The sequence below is a fragment of the Nanorana parkeri genome, unplaced genomic scaffold (genome assembly GCF_000935625.1).
Source record: "Nanorana parkeri isolate BGI_ZX_2015 unplaced genomic scaffold, ASM93562v1 scaffold685, whole genome shotgun sequence".
Lineage (NCBI taxonomy): Eukaryota > Metazoa > Chordata > Amphibia > Anura > Dicroglossidae > Nanorana > Nanorana parkeri.
This window is the reverse complement of record NW_017306953.1, coordinates 464,276-490,296: the sequence shown is the minus strand read 5'-3', so window position 1 is coordinate 490,296 and position 26,021 is coordinate 464,276. Positions and strand designations below refer to the sequence as shown.

The following is a 26,021-nucleotide window of genomic DNA, read 5'->3' as shown; positions in this document are numbered from 1 at the left end:
CTCCGAGCGGGGTCATCTGGCAGTCTCCGGCCACCTAAATTAGGACCCGGAGACTGCCAGATGACCCCGCTCGGAGCGCCGCACACCGAGCAGCAGTGACGCGACGCTCGGCGAGGTAAGTAAGATGACGCGCTGGCGCTGACTCGAGTATAAGCCGAGGGGGGCACTTTTCACCCAAAAAAATGGGCTGAAAATCTCGGCTTATACTCGAGTATATACGGTACACTGTTGTGCTACTAATACAAAAGTGGTTTGATTTGAATTAGTGACCATGTTAGAGAGATTTTAACTTCCTTTCTGTCCTGTTGGCACCATTATAACCAGAACCAGAAGTGAGGAGAAATCGCTCTTAGCAGAACCATAAAAAAAATATAGGAGACTGTTCCCAGCTCCATCCAACAGTAGAAACAATTGCTACAGATACGTTATACAGCATATGTAATGCCTAAACCTGGTCCAATACATCGTGGTCCAGAACTCGTGCAGCCTGTGACTGGACAGAAAAAGATTAGCGGCATATGACTGATGTCCTCCCTGCTGTCCCTCCCTGCAAGCATTATCTCTGTATTAGACTGACAGCACTGTGCAAAGCACAGTTGGGGTCCCCATCCACCCATCACCCCAGGGTAACTAGGAACAATTGAATGAATGGCTGGGGCTGCAAGGCTACGACAACATGATGACCAACATCTTCATCCCAGTTAGTGGGAGACTATCACACATGACCATTCTGGGTGCTCCCATCCAGATAACACCCCCTTCCTCGGCTGTCCCACCTCTAATTATATGCAAACCACCCAATCGTGACTTTGACTTAACTTAATTGACTTAATGATTTACACAAGCAGCACATCATTCATTTACAGGAGACATTAATTTCTATTATCTCAGAACACCCGATCAGCTTGACCGACCTCCAGACTCCCAAACACACTGCCTGTCCAAAAAACAAAGTCACACACTCTAATATTCCATTGGACCCCCTTTAGCTTTGATTACGGCACACATTGGACTTTGCATTGTTCCGATAAGCGTATGCAATGTCACAACATTTATTTCTGTCCAGGGATGAAGATCTTGTAGTGATGATGGGAGAGTCGGACCACTGCGTAAAGTCTTCTCCAGCACATCCCAAAGATTCTCAATGGGGATAAGGTCTGGACTCTGTGGTGGCCAATCCATGTGTGACAATGATGCCTCATGCTCCCTGAACCACTCTTTCACAATGTGAGCCCAATGAATCCTGGCATTGTCATCTTTGGTCAGGCAGTGTACCTCAGTGTAGAACAAGAAGACTAACTGTCTCCACATTACACAACAAGGCATTCTAAGAACAGCCATCTGTACTAGCAACATTTGTTTGGGCAAAGTCATTCTAGCAAGCCAACCTGTTATTATATAAAGAGCCCATATAACCAATTAACATTGTCATATGTTAATAATTAGTAACACACAATAATTATTTTTCTTTAGCAACCTTCAATATGACTTTTGGCTGGAACTATTCTGGTAGCAGCATTTCATGTTTACAGGTTACCCATACATTTCTAGCTGTTGGAGAATGTTGGCTTCACGTGCATGTGGAAGGCCATTTCTACTCATTACATGGATTTTGTGCTCCTCCTGCACTGCACAATTGGCACACCCCACTGAAATTCAATGAACAAAGTACAGACAACATACTTAATACCAAATCTAAACAATGTTTTAATTCAAAAATAAATTACATTGTAGTAAACTGAAAATAAAACACAATTGGAAGTCAAGGTAAAGAGATTGTTCAAGCATATACAAAACATCAATAAACCCAACGAAAAGGATCATTGAGACACCGGAGCTGGAAAAGACACACGGCGCTCCTTTGTTTTCTAAAATGCCAACCGCTAATAACACGGTGAAAATGTCAGAAAATTTGGTAAAATGCACTTCAATCAATAGTTAAGGTGATTTTTTTTAAGGGTGCAGTAAACTTTAAATGGCTAATAATGATTACAGAAGCTTAATTTTACTTAACTGAACTTGACCTGGAAAATGGCCCCTATTTAGCCTAATCATTTTATTTTTTTTGTTTATTGTAATGGAAAAAAAAACAGAAAGTGGCAAAAAAAGTCAAACTGAATTTAAAACAACAGTATAGAAATAACAATCAAAATACAATTACAAAGAACACTAGGGGTCTATCAACATTTTTACCTAAGATTTATACATTTTTGTGTAATAATCTTATGGGAAATTTGTGTGAATCTTGATTAAAAACATTGATAAATAGTCCGATACAGGGCCGGGGCGGACCCTATATGCTGCCTGGGGCTGTGGAGCTAGGGTTGCCACCTTTTCTTCAACACTCTAGCGACGAGCAGAATTTTTTTTTGAGTCGTGGCTTATTCATATGTGAATAGCGCCACCCATTCATAGGTAAATATCACAGTCGAGACTGTACAGTGAAGGGCCGGTAGCCTCTATCTTAATTTTGGTTGCCCCTGTCTGCCTGACATCTTGTGTCCGGGTTTCTGCTGCCATGAAACCCGGACACAGCATCCAAAACCCGAACTGTCCGGGTGAATCCTGGACAGGTGGCAACCCTATGTGGAGCGGTGGAGGTGCTGCTGATAGGATAGTCTTTCACGGGTTGGGGGGGTGCTTTGCTGATAGTGGTCGGTGGCTGTGTAAGAGCCGTGCTGTCAATGGCTCTCTGTCAGCTCACTGACATCAGAAGCCCTGCAAGACACCAGCTAGAGTGTCCAGCTCAGCTCCCTGGCAACCGATGACCTCAGTGACCTGGAGAGAAAGCTGGAAAGAGTGTCACAGTTTGCTAAGAGCTCTTAGTAACCTGGGACACTGTGGCTGCCTCTCTGCTGCCCCCCGACACACCTGCTGCCTCCTCAAAGAGATGCCTTCTCCTAAGGCAACCACCTCAGGCTGATCCCCTAAATAAAATAACTACCCCAAATACAACCCTGTCACAAATCCTTCTAAATATATAAGTGATATATATAAGTGAAAGAGTCCTCCTGGTAGAGTCACATGATCATTCCCAGTGCTGTAATTGGAGAAAAAGAGTTTTCACAATGACCTAAAAACAGTGCGCCTGGGTGTGCACTGAGGAGCTCATTAAGTCAAGAATCATATGAAAAAAGTGGTTCCAGACTTTACTGGTAATTGGTAAAAGGAGTACCACCAATGGGCTTCAGGGAATTTGACCTCCCCCTCCTTGAGTGATGATCAGACATAGTTCTTCACTTGAGGCACTCATCAACACAAACACACAAAAGTTTCTAATATGAGGAACCACTAGAAGGTTTCCTTTAGTTAGTTTCGTCTTTCAGTTAGATTGTGTTATGATTTACATAATTACTCTGTAAAGTCAGCACAGAGGGTATTTGAAGTTAGATGATTGGACAAAATTGGATGAAAAAGAGCTTGCTGAGAGGTCACACGGGCATATGAAGGGGTTGTTCATCACACAAAGGGAAGAGCAGACTCCAATCTCATGAGACTTGCTTCAATGGAGCATTACATCCCCTGGTATCTGGAGTAGGTGTATCCAAAGTTGTTAGAATGGCGTAGGAAGTCTTTATTCCTGTAACACGGGAAGTACGGAGTGGAGCACTCATTGGGACCTTGGCCTCGTTGGTCATTTTCAGGGTAATCATCTGGAGTTGCATTGTGTCTGCGAATCCATACTTCAAAGATCCTACAAATATTTATGAATATGTAAAGATATGTAAACTGCAGACAAAAATATAACTAAGAAAAAAACATGGTACATTTCCTAAATTTTTTATATCAACATGGATACTTCAAATTAGAGGCCCTGTCAGTTCGCTAAGGATTTCAAACTGGTACTTCCCTGCAACACGAGACAGTATACTCACCTTTCCTGCCTATTTATTCTACTTCTCTGTTCCTGCACTGTAGCCTCTGAAAGCCTCACAAGCATTCTATGTTTCTGAGAGTGTCTGTGTCACAATACCGAACACGGGTGTCCCAACACCACGTGCAGGTACCTATACAGGTGAACCGAAAATGTGACCAGACTGCAGATACCGCAACAGTCTTTGTGAATGATAGTTTAATGGATATAGCAAACCACATAAACACAGGCAATCCCACCACCACCCGCAAGAAACAAATAAGAGCCACACTATATGCAAGGGCCAGGAGCCACAGATCGGGAGACCTCAGGGGTAAGGGTCAGGAGTCAGGGTCCAAGGCAGAAACGGGATACTGGTTACTGGTTTACAGGAAACAGGATATGGATTCTCCCTCTGACCCCTACATCACTGCAGGGTTCAGTCAGTATTGGAAGTTGGAGCATTGATTTGTAGATGTAAGTAATATCTAGCAAGCTTGTCCTCCCACTGTTAGGTAATTTACCAATGTTGGGTTTGGCATATCCTTTACAAGCAGGCTGATGGGCAGGCTCCACTCCATTGTTCTCCATTCCTGATAATGATTTGCATATATGGAGGCCCTTTGGGCATCCCTTGTGATACAGAGACCATTCTGTTTTGAACTGTGTTGCACTTTTATGCATGTTCTTGAAGTCCACGTGTTATACTTGTATTTTTACTTTTTCAATTTCTGCTAGAAACTATTAAACCTAAAACTTACTTGTCAATAAAGCAATGATGCAGCACAAATATAGGATCGTTGCTGGAGATTGGAACCTCGGACATCGTCCCACCGAGGAACAGATGGACCAAGTTATGCATGCCGCGCTGTCGTGTTACCCCATCGGATGGATTTAGGAAACCTACAAAGATCGCACATTTGAAGTTAATACAATATTACATTCCTCTGTTTAAGTTTCCTTAAACACCAACATTTTCGCTATTACCTTATTGGGTCTTACGTTCTATAAGGTAACTATGAGTTTGGCAAATTGAAAACAGAAATGGGTATGGGTATCATTACTATCTGTAACTATAATGGCCATATAACAATAACCTATTAAATATGTAAAATCATTTCTGTAGCATGGATTTTCATGGCACCCCCTATGGCTTCAAATGTGAGGAACATGCACAGGAACTAGAATTTCTCATCCTGTGGGGGGATGTTCCCTTTCACCAACATGTCACAATTCAGTTAAAATATTTTTTTGTACATATTGTATAGAGTAGGAAATCATATGAACCCTCATTAGGTTGCCTATTTCTCAACCTTTCTACAGTATTTGACCATTCTCACTGCGACAGAGAGTGATGGGAAATCCAAAATGTTATGGTTGTCACCAAAACCGCAGGGAAAAACCTTTGATCGGTTTTAGTGACAACTGTCTAACTTGCCTTCACTTTTAACAGATTTGCACTCATTTCCTGTATTAAAAAAAAAAAAGGGAAAGTTACAATAATTGTTGCCCACCTTCTAAGACATTACGGAAGCTTCTCCTTGCCAGTCTGTTGTAGGGAGGGAGGTCAAAATCACTCCATCTCAGAGTGTCCTCTACGTCTTTGAAGGTGGGTAGGCTAGAGGCGACAGGATCAACTCCAGGCTTTCTGTGCAGTTTTTGCATCTGATTCTGGTCATCAGCACCCAAGCAGTAAGCTTCATCATAGTCGTACCCGCTGCATATAGACTAAAGAAGGGAAATATGAATAGCCTTGTTAGTAGAGATGGATGAATGATTATTTGCTGAAGTTCAAATTTCTCACAATTCTTGAAATCGCTCATATAGTGAGCCCAGCCTGGGTGATGATGCACTCCCCAGGGTGTGTGATGGTCAAGTGTCCATATTTGCCCATATTATGTGTATATGCCATGCTGCAACTGGGGCTTGGGTCCAAACTCATTATAGCAGAACATACTAAGGGCAGTGTCTTTACATATACAGTGTCGATTAGCATGGTGTACAAAAGGTGAGGAAAAATTTGAGATAAGATATGCAGAATACCCTTTACTGTCTCCTCATAGGATGTTGGTACCCAGATTATGTGGGATGTAGAGAGATATTCTATCTCTAAGGTGTGGCTGGAAATATACACTCTATACATACAGGTAAAAAGAGATATAAAACAACAGTTACATTTTTAAACCAAAAAAAATAATAATGGCCTAAAAGTATTATAGATAACCCACTTACTTTCCAAAAGGCGAAATGGGAGTATTCACTGAGAAACCCTTGCACGTCGTTATCACCGACGAAGTCGTCGGTGCAGATTGAGCAGTTTTTCTCTCCTCGCCAGTCGAAATAAGGAATGGCAAAATTTTCATCCCCCGTCAAGAGCTGAATTTGTCTCTCCAGGAAGAGGAGGCCCAGCCGATGCCAACCGGGAAAAGCCGGACCTTGATGGGCGTAGTTTGTGGTACTATTAAAGGTTCCATTTATCAGAATTGGCTTTGTGGAGTAGTAATGGATCCAGGAAAAGACATTATAGATGGAGGCATCGACAAAGCGGTATGTGTCCTGATGATGGCGATCTCCGGTGTACAAGATGACAAAGTTCTTACTTATTGTAGTTTTGGCCATCACCAAGTAGCTGAAGAATCTTTTCCTTTCCAGCAAAGAAAGTTCTCGAATTTCCTTACGTACAACAGTGATCTTGCGGTCACACTTTTCTCCGAAATACCCGTACTTACAGTCGCCGCAGTCATAGCCGCTGTAGTTTCCGAAGCATTCGCAGGTTCTGTCGTAGTAATACATTGGCCAGCCCAGGCGGTCATCATCATATTGGCGCACTTGGCCAGCTGCAAAGGTAGCAAATACAACCCGGTTACGGCATTGGCCACGGCGCGAGCGGGAGCCACAGGGGCTGCCGTCCTTCCAAAGGGGGCAACAGGATTTGGTCCGAAGTGCAGTAGCTGTGGTGCAGGCCCGTGGGAACTGACTCTGGACCAAATTACAGCAAAGAACGAGGAAAACACAGACGACAATCATGGCTCACTGTAGAACGTCGGCCCCTGGAGAGGACAGCGGGACCAGAATGTTTAGTAACTCCAGTCTAAATAAAAAAGAAAGATATTGTTGTAAAATTTGCTGTCTGCATGAAACTTTAAAGGAAAACAATAATGTATATTCAGCAGATAGATCTTTCATATTTTTAGGTCCTTGCTGTTTCATAGGTGCTTCCATAATAATTTGAAGACAATACTGGGCTTTCTAATGAAATCCAGCACTGCCTGCTCACTTTTTGACTGTCTCTTTTCAACTGCAGATCCATATGAGCAAGAGACAAGAAAAAAGGCTGTACATTATGTGTATTGTGTCGTGTGCACAAAGCTGAACAACAGGAAATCTAATTACACCTTGCTCAGAGCAAGTGTAAAGATCTGCCTCGAGTACGCCACCTGTTGGCTGTAAGTGAGAAATATGAAATTTTTTAGATGTTTACAAAACACTCATACTAACTAATAATGTTAAGTTGGTCACCTTCACATATATACCTAAACATTCTAAAAAAAGTTTGTTGCTGTCTGTATCCCATTGGGGAGATTTACTCTCTCTGTTGGCACTGGCGACCATTGTCACCATGGCATAAAAGTGATGGAAAATCCAAAAATGTATAGTTAGAACAGGGGGTCAAAAGAAATGTTCTAACAGATAAACCTGCACTGGAGACAACTAAGACGGGATACCCCTTGTTTTAGAGAGGTCTTCTCTTACTTCCTGCTGTTTCTCCGGGTACAGGAAGTGAGGGAAAACCTCCCTGACAAAGACCTTTAGGCCCAGATACATACATTTGTTGACCATTACGAATGACAATCAGGAAAATTTGTCAACAGGCTTAGGGAGAATCTAAGTAATCTTTATCCCTAGCTAGGGAACTACAAGGAGAAGATGATAGTGCTTCTTTAGTGTGGCATATACTGGTTCAGTACAAGAGAACATAGGACATGAAGATGAAGAGAACATGTAAAACATATACAGTGTAGATACCATAGAAAGTATAGAAAGCCCCTAATGCGAGTCCTGCTTATCGCAGTGATGTTGAGGTTGGTGGTAAGAGTCACTTTGAACTTCAGAGGGAAGGGTTTAAATGTGTCCCTCAGAATGCTCACTAGATCATGGTAGGGTCATGAGCCTTTGGAACCATTGTGAATGATTGAATGTAGAGTGCTGTGGAAAAACTGTCAGCATTAACCAATGATGTATCTAAGACGTACCTGGTACGTCCTACAGGGTTAGTCACTAAAGGGTGGAGGGTTTGGAGAAGGCAGGAGAAGTGAACAATCTAGGAAAACATAGCTGAACTGGAAAGTGATCTGAACTGGAGAATTTTTCTAAATCAGCTATGTTGTCCTAGATTGTTCACTTCTCCTTCCTTCTCCAAACTCTTCACCCTTTAGTGAATAACCCTGCTGGAGATAGCAGCGTAGTATATAGCAGCAAGCAGAGTTATCAGTCTGACAGCGGAGATTGTGGTCTATGTTTTTGGCAGAAGGAACATACAAAGCCACTTCTATTTCTTCTGCTTTTTTCCCCTCTTCAGTTCTGCTTTAAGTAATGACAAAGTTGTTGTACTGAAAAGTCTTGAAAAGTGAAAATGGCCCTGGATTGCATATCCGATATAAAAATGCACAGCGCTGAAAACTTTATCTCTCACTCATGAAAGTAAGTGCGTTAAATAATTAAATAGAATGAAATAGAAAATTGTATACGGATAGATAAAATAGGGTGATATAAATGTGATATTTGTAGGCAACAAATACAATATCAATTAATTGTATGTCATGTGAATAATTAAATGGTGAATAATGCGGATGGTTAAACAGTAAATCGTGAAAATAATTAAATAGAAATGGAAAATGTATATGGATAGATAATGAATGAAAATTATATAAAATGTACAATATCAATTAAGTGAAAACTGTAACACTCCACAACTGGTATATATAATAGTGGGATACAATGTATATCATGCTAACAATCCATCATTGATTATAACTGGATTGCGATTGATTAAATATAAGAGAAGAAAACTAAATCAATGTAATAAACATAGCATGACATTACCACAGAATGATATCTTCTTTCCAGTAGACCAAGGCTGGGAGGAGAAGGACTGAAGTCTTGGTTCCACCAGTCCTTAGATGTGATGACCATCTCTGCCTCTTCTCCATTTATATATCAGCAGAGGATGTGCCAAATCCGGAAAAGTAACTTCCTCTATTTTTAGAACAGGCAGTGCGTTTTCTGTGAATTTTCCTAATATATCAGGTGACTTCCTCATGAACAAAAAATGTAAATCCATTATGTAATCATAACATGATTCAAGTTAATAAAATGGCAAACTGGAAAGAGAGCACAGAGTTAGTTCATGGCAATGTTACACTGTAATATTCTATTGTATTAGCTATTTACCCATGTCTGTTTTTTTTGGGTTTTTTGGAGGCAATGTTCCCCAAAATGTGGGCCTGTGATAATCATTCAAAGTTGGGGCAGCACGGTGGCGTGGTGGTTAGCGGTTAGTGGTTAACGGTGTAGTAGTGGACCTTGCAGCACTGAGGGTCCCTGGTTCAAATCCCAGCCAGGTCGCTATGTTCGCCCTGTGCTTGTGTGGGTTTCCTCCGGGTATTTCGGTTTCTTCCCACACTCCAAAGACATGTTGGTAGGTTATTTGGCTCATGTCTAGAAATTGAATGTATGCATGTGAGATGGGGACCTTAGATTGTAAGCTCCTTGAGGGCAGGGACTGATGTGAATGTGCAGAGCTGCGTAAAATTGCCAGTGCTATATAAAATGCCTGTAGTAATCTACAATTAGCTACCACTGTTTCCAGACATCAAGGGGCCAAGTCAGAGAATACAGTTTGAAATAACAGGTACCCCATGAATTGTTTCCATGAATTGTTTCTCAGTAGACTTGACACATTTGTATGTGTATGGTATAATCAGGCAGAACAAAAAAAAAAATGTGTTTAGCCAAAAGTGGCTTCCTCTAATGAGAAAATAAACTGAGATATGTCTGGAACTGTAGAACTGGTTTGATTAAAGGGCCAAGCCAAACCAAAACTGATCTTTGAATACTGAGGTGAGGAGCTGAATCTCCTGCCAGGTTCTTATATCTTTCGGTAAACCCAGAAGTGAAATCTCTGGGTCTGAGTTCCCACCTCCACCCATCGGTCAGAGACATTATGACAGGAGCTCTCTACATGTTAGACTTTTCATTCAGTTCATATTATGAAGAACGCAGGGGGAGATGAGAGACTCTGAGGTGGGTTTGGCAAACTCATGAACTCTTGAAGAAGAAGACCCCTGGGTGATTCAGGCCACCAGTAACAACCCAAAAGCAAGTTGTCACTATACTGAAATAGAGGGCAGATCTTCCAATGGGGACACCTAATCTGATGACAGCTGTCTAAGAGGAGATTCCCCTCATTTTGGAGACATTTCTGCTTACTTCCTGTTGCGTCTCTGGTGCAGGAAATTTAAGACCTTTTTCAAAGACTATATAAATTCTGTCTGAATGTATACGTTAATATAATCCCTTGTAGTCTTTGAAACCCATTAATGCTCTTTTTGTCTTGGTAGGCTCCGGACATTCTGAAGAATTGCGAGACCATTAAGCTTTAATTTTTCCATATACAGGAAATTAAATCAAATTTCTCCAATGAGACACAAACAGAAAATAAACAAAAAGTTTTGGCTTTAGGGATACTTTAGTTTAACAATTTGTTGGCACTACTGAAGTTGTATTGGGATCTGTACTTAATTTCCTTACCATGTATGCTGTGTAGCTGGTATAACAAGGAAGTATGACCTGCTTAGGAAACCAAGCATGTAGCAATTGAGAAGGAAATCAATTTATGTACAATCCAAAGTCATTGATTTAATTACATATATTAGGTAACATCTATCACACACTTCCTTATTGGGGAAGTATTTTAATTGGTGCATCATTAACCCAAATAATTGTTTTTAGTTTTTTAAAGAGTAAGGAAGGGTGAGAACCTCTGTCAACTGATTGTGTTGTGGTGGTGAGGGGCGTTGGATTGATCAATATGTTCTACATAATAGACATGTGCGATTCGTTTCGTTCCGAATCAAAACTCCTATGAATTTTCTGAAATTCGGACATTCAAACACATCCGAATTTCCGAATCCCAATACATCCGAATGCGTCTGAATCAGAATTTCCGTTTTCGAATTTTGGATCCAGTTGTATCGGACATGTGACTTTTCTGGCCAATCAGATGTGGTTTTCGGTTTAATGCATCCAAATGGGTCTGAATCCGAATTTTCGTTTTGCACCCGGGAGCTCCCGAATGCCATTCGGGTCTGGGAGCCTCAGGTTTACTTTTATGTATACCAATGGATCACAATGTTGCCGCTACCAATATTCATACTATTATAGAATACTACTTATACATACATAATACTAAAACTGATGCTCCAAGACACGAATGGAGTCCAAATTTTCGTGTAGCCTTCAAGAGCTCCCGAATGCCATTCGGGTCTGGAAGCCTCAGCTTTAATATTTGCTCCCAGACCCGTATTGTTTTCTGGAGCTCCCGAATTGTATTTCTATATTTGAACTCCTGAATGCCATTCAGGTCTGGGAGCCTCAGGTTTAGTATTAATATCTGTATATGGTTTTCTGTGGTATTCGCAATGAATATTTGTAAACTCATCCGAAACTAACGAAATTCGGATTTCGTCCGAAACCAAAACCCGAACCGAATTGAATTTCGGATTCGAATCCCAAAATAATTAAATATCCGAACCGAATTTTTCTGCGGCTTACATGTCTACTATATAATCATGGTTTTTATATGAGGGTTAGCTGGCAGTTCTATTTTTCTAAAACCTTTGTAGACAGTATTTAGATAACATACAAATGAGGTAGGAAATAGAAGCACCACTCCACCTATTAGGTCAAGAATAAGGTTTTCCACAGCAGAGGGGCTGTCACATGGGGATAGATGACCACAGGCCAGGATCAATAGAGCTTTTAAGGATGAATATGGCACATCCGGTCTTGGAGGATAGATTGTGGTGACCTAAACATATCAGATATTGATACCCGTTATCAGAAGGTTTTGGTGGGTGATGCTGCTCTTCTTCTTCGTGTTGTCCCAGGAGGCTTCTCACTTATGACATCTTCCTGTTGACAAGATATATTCATTGGGTGTGTGCAGTGGCATCACTATAGCCATAGCAGCCCAGGTAGCTGCTATGGGGCCTGGAGAAGGAAGGGGCCCCATTAGGCTGTTGAGGCAAATAAAACATAGAACATGTAAAGATAATACAACAGTGGTTGAAGTTGACGTCTAGTTGAGTCTACAGTGTACAGATTACTTCAGAATATAGATCAATTACAGATCCATTTGGTTATAGTTCCCTTTGAAGTCTTTATTCCGTTCTTCTAAGCCCTTATAAAGGGGGGTGTTTTGCTGTCCCTGAAACACACTGGCTGCTGTTATATGACAGTATAATGAACAATTAAAGTGACAGTAAACTCAGGAGTTAAATCTTAAAAATACATTCAAGAACCTTAACTATGAACAACAATGTATCTTATTTGTGTGTCACTCGGCTGCAGATCCTCCAATCATCTCTGAATTGGGGCTGACACTGTCCTTCCTTCTGGAGGGGGGCTACGTCTGTTCCCTATGGTCTCTGTGTGTGTTGTAAAGTAGTCCCCGCTCCAAGCTCACTCCCGTCATGGACTACAATCTCATGTTTAGTTTACTAATATGTATTGAAGTTATAGTTTATCAGAGGAGTGAACTTGGAGCGGTGACTAGTTTACAACACACACAGGGACCATAGGGAACAAAAGTAGCCACGGTGCCAAAATGTCCCACTGGGGAAATTTGCACTTTCTATTTGTCCTGGTGACCACTGTCTCAGGCACAGAAAGTGATGAGAAAACCAACATTTTACAGTTGTCACTAGAATGAAATAGAGGGCAGATCTTTCAATGGGGACACCTAATCTGATGACAGCTGTCTAAGAGGAGATCCCCCTTGATTTTTGGAGACATTTCTGCTTACTTCCTGCTGCTTCTTTGGTGCAGGAAATGTAAGCGCTTTTTGAAAGATTATATAAATTCTGTCTGAATGTATACGTTGATATAATCCTTTGTAGTCTTTGAAACCCATTAATGCTCTTTTTGTCTTGGTAGGCTCCGGACATTCTGAAGAATTGCGAGACCATTAAGCTTTAATTTTTCCATATACAGGAAATTAAATCAAATTTCTCCAATGAGACACAAACAGAAAATAAACAAAAAGTTTTGGCTTTAGGGATACTTTAGTTTAACAATTTGTTGGCACTACTGAAGTTGTATTGGGATCTGTACTTAATTTCCTTACCATGTATGCTGTGTAGCTGGTATAACAAGGAAGTATGACCTGCTTAGGAAACCAAGCATGTAGCAATATAGATGTAAATCAATGTATGTACAATCTAATGTCATTGATTTAATCACATATATTAGGTAACATCTATCACACACTTCCTTATTGGGGAAGTATTTTAATTGGTGCATCATTAACCCAAATAATTGTTTTTAGGTTTTTTTAAAGAGTAAAGAAAGGGTGAGAACCTCTGTCAACTGATTGTGTTGTGGTGGTGAGGGGCGCTGGATTGATCAACATTTTCTATATAATCATGGGGGGGGATTTATCAAAGCAATTGCGACAGTTTTAGCCTCTTAGATCATTTTGTTTTATGTGCAAATCTGTCTTTCAACATGCGCCCCTGTTTTCACCTGAGCTTGCACTACTTTTCCAACTGCGCGTGTTTTCATCTGCACTTGTTCTGCGGCTGTCTGAAACTGGAGCATCACCCAAGAAAACAATCCCAACTTAAGAAGTTCCCATGACCACTTCTTCAAGATGCGACAGTTAGAGGAGAGCTATGAGGTCAGTGAAAATCACTAAGCCTCATAGTTCTAGCCGACCTGTGACAATGAAACTGTCACAGGTCGGCTCAATAGATCGGGAAGTGAGCAAACACATACCGGCGCTCGCTCACTTCTCGATCGTCTCCTTGCAGAGAGCTGTGACTGTCAGTTATGGCTCCCTGCAGGGATTCCCCCCATCCCCGCTCCGATCCTCCAGCGCTGACTGGCAGAACGGACGGGGGAGGGGGCGGGTACAGCTGGCTCTGCCTCTAGATAGGCAAAGCCAGCTGTCAATCACGCAGCTGGGGGGATCCAGACAGTAATGTCGGGATCCGTCCCGGCTGCGGCGTCTCAGTATATAGGGAGCTGTGGCTCGCGGTATACTGAGCTTTGGGTCACGGGAGGACGCTAGTTTGTGTCCTCCCCGTTACCTTTAGGAGATCTATGGGGAAAAGCACTGACCCCATAGTTCTCCTTTAAGCTTTTTGCCTGAAGTTAGAAGTCTTCTTTCCTGGAGTCTATTAAACCTCATTTATGAACAACATTACGCTAGCATCATAAATCTGGCGCAAATATATTCCGTGCAAGTTCAAGCACTCTCAATTGCTTTGATAAATTCCCCCCCATGGTTTTTATATGAACATAATAGGTGAATAATGATACATTGCGCTATTAATCCAATCTAAAAATGCAAATAAATAATCCTAAATATTAAATATTACAAATTAAAAAATCGCACTAGAACATAAGAAACAGTGTAACCAAGTAGTGTAAAAAACAAAGCTAATAGTCCACACTATCACCCGTGACCATTCTGGGGGCTCCCACCCAGATCACACCCACTTCCCGGGCTGTCCCACCCCTAATTATGTGAAAACCACCCACTCACATCTGTGATCCCCTCTGCTAATACCCTTTCATGAGTTTCTGCACATGCTCAGTAACTCATATCAGGGTTATGCTGGGATCCCGGGATTCAGCCTGAAACTGGGGATCATCAGGACACAGATAGGAGACTCGGTTAGCAAATTTAGGACATCTATGCCACAGAGTCCCAGGACCAGAAAAGGAGCAGCCAAGAAAATACAAACTTTTTGAGGATTGGTTCTTCAATAAATTTTTGGTTTCCTAGAAATAATGTTTATGTGGAAAGTGGAGAATGTTGTCAGCTCCGCCTAAAATTCCATGCCGTGTGTTCACTTTGATGCAACATTATCTTCCGTGTGGTATTGCTGCCTTTCACAATAGTAACATGTCATAAGTGACAGACGAGAAGTATGCGGCGAGGGTGGAGGTGATCAGGCTGCAACTATTACTTAAATAGTGCTAATTATAAAGTGATTATTTTTCGGTGGGTGATGAGTCATGTTGCATGCGGCTGGTATATTGGGCAGCTTTTGTTGTTTTTGGGTCACATGTAACTATCACATAGAGAATCCGTTAGCAAGTTCAATAGTCATGTCAAGAAATATGTTTCTTCAGGGTCTGCCAGGGACTTGAATGGATTGGGGTGTATGCTTTTAAATGCATTAATATTTCTATAATAAATATGTACACCGATCAGCCATAACATTATTGAGACGACATGGTGATCAGTTTATGTGTTAAATGTGTATTGATGTTGAGTTATGTTTAATTATGTTATGCTGTGTGACCTGGTTATGAAAAGACTATCAGCACCACCCCTCGTTATCTCCCATTGTACTCTGAAGGAGCTCAGAACAATGACATTCTGGCCAGGCTCCTGCTATGGCTGCCTGGAGCTCGTTAGCAGGGGAAACCCTGTGGTGTTGAGCAGACCGATTGTCTGGGGAAGGGAAGGTGGATGTGATGGGATTATAATCTGATCTCATCACTTGCTGTATAAAAGTTTGTGCAGTTGCTCAATAAATCAGAGTTTGTTTCACCCTACACTTGTGTCTCGACCAGTGACTGGGGAAACTGGGAGCTAAAGATCTTCAGGTTGCAATATGCTCCTGTACTCATCCTGAGTACGGGGGTCCGTCACAATTATGACCACCTGCCTAATATTGAGTAGGCCCCTCTGTTCCTGACCCATCCAGGCATGGACCCCACTAGACCTCTGAAGCTATGCTGTGGTATCTGGCACCAAGCCGTCAGTAGCAGATCCTTTAAGTCCTGTAAGATGGGAGGTGGGGTCTCGATGGATCGGACTCGTTTCTCCAACACATCCTCGATTGGATTGAGATCGGGAGAAGTTGGAGGCTAAGTCACAGGGATTCCAACCTGAAATAAGTCATTTCAGGGAGGTGCCCTTTTCATTTCAGGGAGGTGCCCTTGTCATTTCAGGGAGGTGCCCTTGTCATTTCAGGGAGGTGCTCTCTCTCCCCCCTGTCAACCCCCCCATCCGTGGGGGTTGCAACAATAAGGAAGAGAGCACCCCCTTGAAATGATGGCAGATAGCAGAGAAGCTAATGCTTCCCTTGCTATCTGCTGGGTTTTTTTCAGTATTCTGACAGCTGCTGCCATCAGAATAATTAAAAAAAAAACACAGCATTGGAATGAATAGCTAGATTGCTATTGGCTATTTCAATTTGCAATAGCTGTCAGGAAGCCAGAGCCAGAGACACGATTCTTACACCGCGGTTTGTGCATGCGCATGCTCATGGTGCAGCCCATAGAGCTGTATCAGGTGCAGCATCTCTGCGTGTATGTGCACGCGTTTATGCGCATGTGTGCACGGGCGCACGTTGACGTATTGTTTGAATGTTTGGCGCCCTCTGGGCTATTTAAGGCTGTGACTACAAAACCTCCTTTGCTGTCAGATTTGACAGCTTCCCTGTGTTCCTGTATCCTGTTCCTGAAGTGTTTATCTGTTTTTGACCCGGCTTGGCTTGACCCTTCTGCTTCTCTATTGTGCTTAGACCCTCGGCTTGTTCCTGACCTTGTTCCTGCCTCATCCTTTGTACTGCGTTACATGCAAGTTGATGACCTCAGCCTGTCCTGACTATTCTGCTCATCCATTGCCTGCTTGACCTGCACCCATCTCTGCATCTCCTGCTCAACAGATTCATCTACTGCTGGCACTCCTGCCCCTCTGTGCCCCGGGGGTGCTCCTGTGCCCCATCCAGGTGCCCCAGGAGAAGTGAGAGAGGCCGCCCTCGACATTTCAGACTCCTTTGAGGTACGTGACAATAGCCAATAGCAAGCTGGCTATTACACCCACCCTCTGCTGCTGTCAGTCAGCAGAGGAGGACCTGATGGAGAACTTCAGGTCCACCTTTGCTGATTGAGAGCAACAGTGGGTCGGTGCAATAGCCAGCTTGCTTTTGGCTATTGCAAATTGAAATAGCCAATAGCAATCTAGCTTTTCATTCCTGTGCCTTTTTTTCTGACTGACGGCGGCCAGCGGCCCTGATGTCAAGGGGAAAAAAAACAGATAGCAGGGAAAGGTTTACTATGCTAGATAGATAGATGGATAGATAGATAGATAGATAGATAGATAGATAGATAGATAGATAGATAGATAGATAGATAGATAGATAGTATAAGCCACGACTCATTCTCCAAAAAAAATGTCTACGTACTGCTAGAGTGTTCAGGTTTCACTTGAAGAAAAGGTGGCAACCCAACCCTGGATGTCTAGGATCCCTATACCCTCTCTCCCAGTGTGAATATGTTAATAAAAGTTCTTCAGCATCATACTTCTGGCTTGGATATCAGCTCTGTGGGCACTAGAAAAGGGCGGTTAAATGCTAATGGGGCAGCTGAAGACCAAATACCCTAGACCAGGGATGTCCAAACTGCGGCCCTCCAGCTGTGGTGAAACTACAAATCCCATGAAGCATCTCTCTGTGGCTGTCTGAATCTTGCAATGCCTCATGGGAATTGGTAGTTCCACCACAGCTGGAGGGCCGCAGTTTGGACATCCCTGCCCTAGACGAACTAGTGGTGACCCGGGTTATTCTGGCGACTCCTTCGGGGGTGAGCGCTACAACCCAAAAAACAGACAGACACCTTTGGGAACCACCAGCCAGCCATGTGGGATCAAGCCATGGCATGGAGCTCTGCCATCCGGGTGGTTGAAGGTGTCGGGGACTGGTGAGCTGCAATCATGCTGGGACCAATTGTGTGGTAGGTCAATGGACATCTGTCGCCCACTATTCCTCTTCTTGGATAAGAAGATACAAATGTTTCCAGTCTGATAAAATAACCATTTTGTTGATTTGTGTACAGGACACAGATCGGAACTGCCACGCTTCTCCTGAAATAAACAAATTAGCATTGCGCTACAGTTCAGTACACCTCGGAGAATTACAAGCATGATGTGTTCGCCTGGAAGCTATAACAAGGTAGACGTGCTGGTCCGTAATTTGACAATTAAAACAGATTTCATCGTTGACGGTTATTCATGCTGAATGCTCATCACCCCGGCGTCATACAGGCTGGGGGAAATGTGTATACTTATATAAACTCTTCCTTGCATAGGAAACCATTCCATATCATTCGGCGAGAGAACTAAGCTGCAATAAAATCTAAACTCTGGGCAGTTCATGAAAGGTCGTCATTTAATCCAATGAATTGTTCATTTAAAAAGATCATCACGTTTATTTGTAAACACGTCCAGCATGGGTGTCTCCATCTGTATTTATATTAGCTTACTGCTTGGCCTTGCATAGACCAGGGAAGGGAGGGGCAGCATTGTGAGGCTATTAGGATCTGCTAGATTGTGAGCTTGCTGGTAGGAAGGTGGATCAGAGTATTGACCTCATCTTTGTAGTGATGCCCAATTAGCAGGCCTCAGCCTGCTAATTGGGCAGCGAATAGGGCATCACTACAAAGATGAGCTAGTGACCAAGCTGTATTAGCTTAACTGCAGTTGAGAAGAGGGAAGTCACCAACTATATGGGGTGCCTGGAACACAAGATCAGAATTGCAAACACCCTTGACTAGTAGAACAGTATAAAAGGTATCTATGGTCAAAAACTACAAATACATCTGTATTTCTATATTGAATTTCCATAAGTTATCTCCCACTCCTAATAACCAAATCCATCTAGAAGTTTGTAAACTTCCTTATTGAAGATGCCCATAGGATGTATTTCCACAATGCACTGACACCATTTCACTCAGCCCTGTGAATGTACACTTCCTGGTGTCACCACTCCAACCAAGGCTGCCATCTGAACTATAACCTAACGTCTGAACAATGTAACATTAGAATTGCTTGCTGGCAGCAATGCATGATGGGATATGTGGTCTTGAGTAATGGAGATTGCATCACATCAAGCAGCAGGGAAAGAGGAGCAAAGCACACTGGGAATCCAGGAAGTTCTTGGAACTGGAGTAAACTTCTTTACTCCATTTTGTAAAGCGCTGCGCAAATTGTTGGCGCTGTATAAATCCTGTATAATAATAATAACTGATGGGCAGACGCAGTGGCGTAACTAGTGACCTCAGGGCCCCGATGCAAGAATCCATGAAGCCCCTCCCCCCCCCAAGAAGAAACAAATGAGATTATTTTTTTTTTTTTAAACAAAATTTAGACAAAGAAAAAAAAAGGAAAAAAAAACACTCTCCTCTTTCATGTCTCCAGCTCCCCATTATCTCCCCCTTCATGTCCCCAGCTTTCCGCTCCCGGACCCCATGTCACCTTCCTTCATGCTTCCAGCTCCCTGTCTCCCCCTTTGTGTCCGCAGCAGCTCTATTCGGCAGTGGGCAGCAGTTCTGTGTGATGAGGGGGCGGGGATTACACCGCTCCCTCTCATTGGCTGCTGCCCGGCTGGATGATGCTTCATGCTGCGCCCGGAACAAGGTGAGGGGAGCAGCGTGAAGCATGTAGGGCCCAGGACAGGAGGAAGAGGTCCCGGGACTGACATTAGCGGTTACCGGGATAATAAATATCCTGGTAATCAGCGGTCACCAGGGGCCCCTTCCTCCAGTCCTGGGCCCCCTCCAAGTGGCGGAAGTCCAGGGCCCGGTCGCGGCCCGCGACCTCTGCGACCCTGGTAGTTCCGCCACTGGGCAGACGGAAGGCAGCGCTCACTACATAAAAGGGATTTCTTCAAGTAAGCTTTGATTACATTATCAGAAACAACTCTACTATGTATTCCTGTTACAATGCTGATATTATAAGAGGAGAGGATGTCCTGGGACTTTACAATTCGTTTAAATACAGTATATGTATTCTAGCTATGTATTAGCTAAAACACATATTTCCATGTAATAACTATACACAACTATAACTATTATTTAACAAATAATGAGATAATATTTACACAACAGTAACAGTTTGGTGGACAATCTCCAGAGCGTTTCCTCTTTGGAAGGGGCAACAAATCTGTAGCTCACTTCTTATACATCTGATGGATAGATCTGGAAATACATGAAGCAATTATAATTAAAGGAGAACTATGAGGTGAGTGCTTGTCACTCACCTCATAGTTCTAGCCGACCTGTGACAATGAGACTGTCACAGGTCGGCTCAGTAGATCGGGAGGTGAGCGAACACATACCGGCGTTCACTCACCTCTCAATCCTGTCACGGCTCTCTGCCATGACAGGGGAGGGGCTGGATTCCCCCCTCCTCGCTCCGATCCTCCAGCGCTGACTGGCGGAACGGACGGGGGACTGGGCGGGTACAGCTGGCTCTGCCTCTAGATAGGCAGAGCCAGCTGTCAGTCACGCACCTGGGCGGATCTCAACATCGATGTCGGGATCCGCTCCGGCTGCGGCGTCTCAGTATACCGCGAGCCATAGCTTGAGGTATACTGAGCCTAGGGTGAGTGGAGGAATGCTAGTTTGTGTCCTCCCGTTACCCTGAGGAGAATTATGGGAAAAAGCCCTGACCCCATAGTTCTCCTTTAAGTTTTACTTTTCACGGTGAAAAAAATTGCATAACTTTATATTTATTGTTTTTCACATGCTTTTTTTATTATTAATATCTCTGAAAGCCAATTTCAAAGTAGATGTAAACTCTAAATTAATGACAATTACTCTGTATCATAAACAATTAACATTTTTTTTAATGAAAACAACATAAAGATTTTTAAAATATCCCAATTGGGGAGATTTCCCTTCTTGTCCTGTTTGCACGACAGGAAGTGAGGAAATCTCTCCAAAGTGAGGGAAATACTAATTTGCTACAATTGCCCTATTGGAAGATTTTTCCTCTATTCCTGTTCTGGTGACAACTCCAAATTTTTGCACATTTTGACAGTGGTTTTATTAATATACAGGATTTATATATAACACCTTTACGATATAAGGAGGACATTACAGTTACAAGATGGTAAGGAGGGCCCCGAAAGAGCTACTATATCCAAAACCTAAAAACAAAAACATTAGATATACTTTTTATTGCATTTGTTTTATTTTTGAGGATATTTTTAAAATAATTATAAAAAATATTTGTTATATTACTTTTTATTGTTTTTTTTATTGTATTTGTTTTATTTTTAAGGATATTTGTAAAATAATTATACAAAATATTTGTTATATTACTTTTTATTGTTTTTTTTATTGTATTTGTTTTATTTTTAAGGATATTTGTAAAATAATTATACAAAATATTTGTTATATTACTTTTTATTGTTTTTTTATTGTATTTGTTTTATTTTTAAGGATATTTGTAAAATAATTATACAAAATATTTGTTATATTACTTTTTATTGTTTTTTTTATTACTTATTTATTTACTAATAATAAAAATTGTAAGTGGCTAAAGATTGAAATTGAAGTGTAATTGTTTATAACGTTGGATTCGAAAACGGCTTGTGTAGAGATTTTTTAAAATTACTTATAACAATGTATACAATCTATTTAAAAGAAAGCGGAGTTTTCCTTTTAAAAAATACTAAATAACACTAAACAGGCTGACCATTTTTTCTTTTAAATTATGTTTCAGATTATTTTTAATCGTAGGCGCTTTGTTTTGACTAATGATAATAAATTTGCAGGCTTGTTTTGTACATTTTTCCACGCTGTAGAACTCTCCTACGCAGAGCGGCATTATTTTTTTAAGTGTTCTTTAATTTAATGTAATTTAATAGTGCAGCTGAGTTCCCTGGCACGGTCTCGGCGACGTCCGGAAATCCTGTACTCTGTCTCCATCTAATGGCGGACTCATTGTTGAAGCGCTCTGCAGAAGAGTCATGTAACTCTTGGATAGAGTCAGATCAAGGTGGCATTAGCTAGTGTTTCTTTGATGTGACTGGGAAAGCAAAGCATCTGTGCTATGTTTGTATTCAGTGACAATTGACGTTCATTTTTATTATATTATTATTATTACACAGGATTTATATAGCGCCAACAGTTTGCGCAGCGCTTTACAATGTAAGGAAGACATTACAATTACAATACAATTCAAGACAAGATGGTAAGGAGGGCGCCGCCCCTGAGGGCTTACAGTCTAAAGGGTACATGCGTTGCCGAGGTGCGGTCCCTTAGACAAGCTCCATCTGGGTGGCGTTTTTCTTATGTGCTTTTAAACCAGAAAGTTCCTTCCTATCTCTTCGGCCGTAGCAACTCCTCCCTGAAGAAGCCTCCCCAGAAGCATAACTAGAACCTTTAGGGCCCCGTGCAAGAAACCATAAAGGGCCCTCTTAGCCCCCTACCGCCATGGGAAGGCACTATAAACAGGCACCGTGTGGTTAACAGGAAGGCTGCCGAGGTCCCCAGCAAGCGCTGGACCTTTAGGCAGCCGCTTCAGTTTAGAAATTTAGTGCCGGTACCTGCGCTGAGTATCGGGGCATTTTTTACGAGTATTCGTGAAAAGGCCCAGTATTGGCACTGGTGCCTTCCCACACCAGACTCACCTGACTCCTGCAGCACCTTCTTCGTCTCGGTGGCCAGGGGGCGGGACTAAATGGAGAGGGTACTCTCCCACACAGCAGAATGTGCTGCCTGGAGGGGCCCCCCCAAGTTAAAAAAAAAGCGTGGGGTTCCCCCTAAAATCCTACCAGGCCCTTTAGGTCTGGTAGGAATTTTAAGGGGGAATTCCAGCCCCCAAAAATGGGTGGAAAAAAACGTGGGGTCTCCCCTAACATTCCTACCAGACGCTTGATTCGAGCACTGGCCCAGCAGGGCAGGAAAGGGGGGGACGATCAAGTGCCCGTCCCCCCCTCCCTCCCTGCTCCTTACCAGGCCACATGCCCTCGGCACTGGGAAGGTGTCCCCGTGCCGATGGGGACAAGGGCCTCTGCCCCACAACCCTGACCCGGTGGTTGTGGGGATCTGCGGGCAAGGGGGCTTATTCGCATTGGGGTACCCCTTTAATTAAGGGGGCACCCAGATGCCGCCCCCCACCTTGTGAATGAGTAAGGGGTCCCTGTACTCCTACCCATTCAATAAAGGGTTAAATAAAATAGTTATTAAAAAGTCCAGACTTTTGATAAAATCCTTTAATTAAAAAAAAAAATGGCTCCCTCGATGTAATCCAGCGTCAATCACGATGCACGACCCCCGCCGACCCGCCGCAATAAAAAAAAGTCCCGCCCGCATGACGACCGTCTGAACCCGGCGAAAAACTCGCCGCAAAATGACATTCAGCCCGAAAATAAACAGATGGCTCCGCCCATTTGACATTCTCAGCTGTCAAACGCTACATAGCATTCGGGAACTCCCCAATACTATTCGTGAGTTTCCGAATGCCATTCGGGTCTGAGAGCCGAGGCGTCATATGAAAAGTACTATGACACCTCTGCTCACAGACCCTGAGAGATCAGCAGCACTCTAATGGGGGGATCATTCAAAATATGCCCCCCAAGGAAAGCAGATTCTACTTTCCGTTACTCCACCAATTAGAATTGACTTTCTCTTTGACCTGAACTGATAAAAGCCCGGTCCTCATTGGTTGCTGTCAGTCACTGCGCTGCCTGCTCTTTGCACCGGCCGATGGTCTAGTGAAAGGTCTCCTCTTCTGGAGAGGGTTGGTTAAACATTAATCAGTCTCTTGCGTTGGAGGCCTCGCTCTCTGCAGTCAGATGAGCTGCACATCAGGCATGGAATAACAACGACACAAACAACCAATTCCAAGAGGGCCGCCGCCGATCTCAACGTCGCTCAGATCAGAGCTGCACGATGGCGGGAGTACGCCTCTATAGGGTCGCATTTCTGATTGGGGTCATCGCTGTCCTCCAGATTCTTAGCCAGAAGATTCTCTCCAGCAAAAAGAGATGTGGTGACCCTCAGTGTGAGAGTAAGTGCCCGGCCTGTTACTTCTAGTCCTGGATCAAATGTTGGGGATATACAGTATATATATATATTCTTTTTTTGCATTTTCTCCATTCAGAGCAAAGCAATATTTGGTTTAATCCGCCATGTACCCGCAGCATGTACAGTAAATACTTGTTGATCCTTCCAGAAATTCAATGATCTCCTGGCTTCCTGTAGTGAGCTGACAGCGCTGCTTCTGCACTGAAATCCCAATCTGTGTTGTCAGGAGAAGGACTGCCTAGTTGTCATCTGCTGGACTGCAGAACACCCCCTTATGTTAGAGAGATGGGGGGGGAAGGAGTTCTGCAGTCCAGCAGGGGGCAACTCAGGCAGGTCCAATTGTCTTTTGCTGGACTACAGAACACCCACCTTCTTATGTTAGGGAGATGAGAGGAGAAGGGGTTTTGCAGTCCAGCAGAACTTTGCAGAACTTTTGCAGTCCAGCAGGGGATAACTCTGACAACACTGTTTGGGAGTTCAGCAGAGCAAAGATAGCATTGTCAGCTCTCTACAGAAAGTTAGGAGCTCAATGGATTTCTGGCAGAACCAGCGGGTATTCACTATACATGCTGCGGGTACATTGAGGATAGAATCTCTTGCTTTGCTCTCAATGGGAAAAACAGCAATTTGCGTTAAACGTCAGGGCTCACTATGCTTCTTGTTAAACAGCAGCACACGCATAATAATGCTAAAGCTAAATTCTAGGATTCCTAGTGCCCCCCTCCCCACATTCTGGTGCCCCCCATACACATACAGTGCAAGGGTTAAATGCTTGTTCAGTCTAGGGCAGTGGTGGCGAACCTATGGCACGCGTGCCACGGAGGGCACGCGGGGCCCTCTCTGCTGGCACGCGAGCCCAGGTTCAGGGACCACCAATAGAAATAGATCCGACCGACCCGGATCGCTTCAGCACGCGATCCGGGCCAGTCACAGTCAGGCAGTGGCAGTGCCCTCTAAACAGGCAGATTAGACGGCCACTTCCTCCTCGCGGATGTCGCTCAATTTTTCTATTTTTGAATTCAGCCCGACGGTGAAGGTCGCGCGATCGTCGCTGGAACGTCGCCCCGAACAGTCGCGCTATCCCGGCCCCGCTTGTAAGATATGTCGCATGGTGTGAATGGGGCCTAAGGCAGTGATGTTGAACGTTTCTTAAACCCGAGCGCCCGAACTGCAATACAGTACTAAACTTATTTTCAACGCTGGCACTTTGAGGTAAATAAATTGATTTTGCGTCGCAGTTTGGGCACTCGGGTTCAAAAAGGTTCGCCATCACTGGTCTAGAGGCTGGGGTGTCCCTAGACTTTTTGCCGCCTGCAATGGGGGTGTGTGTGTGCTGGTGGTGCACACTAACAGGGGGTGAAACATCTCACCGCCCAGCTCTTGCTCCGGGCTCTGGTTGGCATCCTGCCCAACTCACTGATGTCACTGGTTGCTATGAGCTGGGTGGTACGCAGGCCAGAGCGTCACAGGTTGCGTGGAATTGTGTATGGCCCTTACACATCTCTCTACCCAGCTCTTAACAACCTGGGCCACTCTGGTCAGAAAGGGGGCGGCAGGCACACTGCAAACCATGCCGCTTTGCCTGCCGACCCTTATCCTTACTGTATTCCTCGCTCTGGAAGGCTTCCGGCGCTCTCCACTCACCTCCAATGCTCCGGGTTTTGGGCAGGCCCTCGTTGTCCTCGCATACATTACAGGACTATTGGCCAGAATACAACCACCAGCCTGAGCATCATATACAGACTCATCTTTGGGGGCCAGTTGCACAGGGTGGTGGAAGCCCTCCGGAGTGAAGAATACGGCAAGTATTGCAGCTTATTGACACTAAACTCAGGAGTTAAAACCTAAAAATACATTCATGTACCAAGGAGTTTGCATGTTCTCTCTGTGCTCAGCTGTAGATCCTCCAATCATCTCTGAGTTGGTGCTGACACTGTCCTTCCTTCTGGAGGGGGGCTACTTTTGTTCCCCATGGTCCCTGTGTGTGTTGTAAAGTAGTCACCACTCCAAGCTCCCCCCCCCCCCCCCCCCCGCCCGGAGGGCACATAACAAA

At 43.5% G+C, this 26,021-nt stretch overlaps 2 protein-coding genes across 2 annotated transcripts in view; one reads left to right on the top strand and one right to left on the bottom strand.

Annotated features, from left to right (window-relative positions):
• Positions 1-3,493: 3,493 nt before the first annotated feature.
• On the bottom strand, positions 3,494-6,940 carry LOC108792810 (tyrosinase-like). Its single transcript, XM_018563683.1, has 4 exons — positions 6,086-6,940; positions 5,368-5,581; positions 4,615-4,756; positions 3,494-3,694 (listed from the first exon to the last, which is right to left on the bottom strand). Exons 1-4 carry the CDS (start codon positions 6,878-6,880, stop codon positions 3,514-3,516), a joined length of 1,332 nt encoding a protein of 443 aa, XP_018419185.1. The 5' UTR covers positions 6,881-6,940; the 3' UTR covers positions 3,494-3,513.
• A 16,893-nt stretch (positions 6,941-23,833) lies between these two features.
• Positions 23,834-26,021, top strand: part of LOC108792804 (melanoma inhibitory activity protein 2) — an 11,442-nt gene continuing 9,254 nt past the window's right edge. Inside the window, exon 1 of the mRNA XM_018563676.1 lies at positions 23,834-23,951. Coding sequence (XP_018419178.1) covers positions 23,834-23,951 — 118 coding nt within the window. The remainder of the gene's footprint in view (positions 23,952-26,021) is intronic.